The sequence below is a fragment of the Malus domestica genome, chromosome 13 (assembly GCF_042453785.1).
Source record: "Malus domestica chromosome 13, GDT2T_hap1".
Classification (NCBI taxonomy): domain Eukaryota; kingdom Viridiplantae; phylum Streptophyta; class Magnoliopsida; order Rosales; family Rosaceae; genus Malus; species Malus domestica.
The window spans coordinates 9,045,363-9,047,975 of record NC_091673.1 but is presented as its reverse complement, the minus strand read 5'-3'; the positions used below and the strand labels follow the sequence as shown (position 1 = coordinate 9,047,975).

Genomic DNA, 2,613 nt, shown 5'->3' with positions numbered 1-2,613 from the left:
ATTAGAGAGCATTGCCGCCTACTGAGCAACCGCCTCGCCGCGAGCATCAACTCTAGCCCATCATTTATGTATTGAGAAGCGAGCCCTTGTTCTATAAAAGGAACTTCCTCCCTTCAACGCCACAACCCGAGCCAACCAGGGCAACATAAGCCACAAGCCGAGCAGCCTCGCAACATGTGCTACTTCTAGTTGAGCATCATTTTAGATTGAGCACCGCCTCATATCGAGCATCAGTTCAAGACAACATCTAATTACTTCGGCCTACACATAAACTGAATTTCAAGTCTCCAGCCAAAAGACTCTCTTGACTGAAGACTTGGGGGACTACTGTTTGTACCATACTTAGGGTCTCCGTATTTAGATCTCGTATAAATACTCAATGGACTCAAATGTAATTATGTAATAAATGAAGGGGCAAATATGTAATAAACGATGAGCCCTTATTCTATAAAAGGACCCCTCACTCTTCTCATTAAGGGAGGCCAGTTCTTAAGCCTCCTCACCCCCTCATGCCTCTCAGATTGAGAGGAGCTCTCTCACCCTCAGAAGCTCTCTCTCTCCCTTTTCAACATCTCATAGAAATACAATATCAGTGTGGACGTAGCCCAAACATTGGGGTGAACCACGATACATCTTGTGTTCTTTACATTTCTTATAGATTCACGGTCGGATTTACATTGTTCCAAGACCTCTGGTTTTATGCATCAACAATTTTATTAATCAATAAATAACAGAAGAAGACAAAAATAATAAAACTTTCATATTGTCTTCCTCTCGTTAGAATTTCAAAAGAAAACGTGTGATGTCACGTAGAGGCAAAGGCAATCAATGGAAAAAAACTTGGAAATTTCATGGTTGGTCTCTACCTTCTAGAAGATATAAAAGTCAAGAAATCCCTTTTGATATAAGAGCCCAATGGACATCCTGGTCTCGACACAGCTTTCCCTTGATTCGCTTCTCTTATAAGATCAGCCAGTTCCTATTCCAATCACCAGACCAGACCACTCACAAGATCGCGGGATTTCATCGCACTCAAAACTCACCTGCAGAAGCAGAGATGTCGAAGGTCGAAGAACCGGCGATGGGAGTCCCAGTATACACGGTACAGAATCCGTACCAAGCCGGAATGATCCCGCCAAACGCTGTCTACGGCGATCCCAAGGGCGTCCCTATCCAACAGACCATTTACAGAGACACTCCCGCTCCCTTCAATTGCGCTTACTGTGGCGATACCGGACTAACCAAAGTCAAGTAAATTACAAATTTTGATCCTTTTGGGCATTTGGGATTGATGTTATTATTCTTGATTGTTTGAAGTTTGGAACTTGAGATTGGTTTGTTGAATTTCCAGATCAAAGCCGAGTGCGGCAGCTGTTGTGGCTTGTATGATGCCTATGATGCTTGGATGTTGTTTTCTTCTGCCTTCCTGTGACTGCCTCTGGCATAAGTATCATTACTGCCCAAACTGCCAAGAGAAGGTAACATCACTCTCTATTTTCAGGAGAATCAGGAACCGTTTTGGGAAATGCTTCTGTAGGAATCACTTTTGCTAGACGTGCTTTTATTAGAAACATGTTAGAATATTTTACTCATAAGGACCTCTGCTAGCTGTTGTGGCTTGTATGATGCCTATGACCCATAAGCACTTTTAATTTTTGTACCAAACACAGTTGAAAACTCTTTTAGCCTATTTAGAAGCAGTTGCAAACAGGCCCTATGACTACTCTTTGTACACTCAAATTTTTTTGTTTTCTTTATCATTGTTGTTTACACATTTAACATGGATTTGTATTGTAGGTTGCTGATTTTGAGAAGTCGGACCCTTGTCTTGTTGCGGATCCTTCAAGCTGGACAGAGCGTAGCTATGCACTGCCTGCATGATGTATTTCACACTTTGTATGCGGCTTCTTCTCTGTTTATTTGGACCCCATATACATTTTAAGAATTGTTAGTACATATATATTAGTTTTAAGATGTTGTGTTGAACCATGTACGAGTTTGGAAAAATGGTGGCTTGGCTGCATAATAATACGGAGTGACAGTATTTTACAGTATGTTCAAGCTTTTAATAAAATGCATTTGCCAATCTCAAATGTGCATTTGATTGTATTGCAAGTACCTACGCTTTAGATGTTGCAAATGCACCTGTGTACACTATGTGAGAGTTGTGAGCTGTTTGAGGAGCCATGCTATACTGGGTTGATCAAATAAGGTATCAGTATTTAGTTATCTGGTTCCTAATCAAAGCATGGACACCCTTTAAAGTGTGGAATTGCTTTTAACATTGGGCACCCTTTCGACGTGCATTTGCTAATTTCATACGTATATATGATTGTACTGCAAATGTTTTTGTGGGAGTAGTGAGTTGTCTGAGGGGGCATGCTAGGTTCATCAATAAGGTTCCGAAATTTCAGTTATTAGGTTCCTAATCAAAAGTTTGGATGAAAACCCTTTTCCAGTGTGGTGCTTGTTTTAGTCTAGAACCAGGCCTCTGAGGTCTACTGTTGAGGGTCTAGTTCTCAGCAGGGTTCTGTTACACTTTTTGTTCAACCGCGTCGGCTCTCATTTTTCAAAATGATTAGGCTCCTCTTCGTATGAACTCTTTCAAACTGC

At 41.3% G+C, this 2,613-nt stretch overlaps 1 protein-coding gene across 1 annotated transcript; it reads left to right on the top strand.

The window, feature by feature from the left end:
• Positions 1-809: 809 nt before the first annotated feature.
• LOC103423829 (GSH-induced LITAF domain protein-like) lies at positions 810-2,054 on the top strand. The gene is made up of 3 exons (XM_008361910.4): positions 810-1,251; positions 1,352-1,478; positions 1,798-2,054. The coding sequence occupies exons 1-3, from the start codon at positions 1,058-1,060 to the stop codon at positions 1,879-1,881; spliced, it is 405 nt and encodes a 134-aa protein (XP_008360132.1). The 5' UTR covers positions 810-1,057; the 3' UTR covers positions 1,882-2,054.
• Positions 2,055-2,613: the final 559 nt, after the last annotated feature.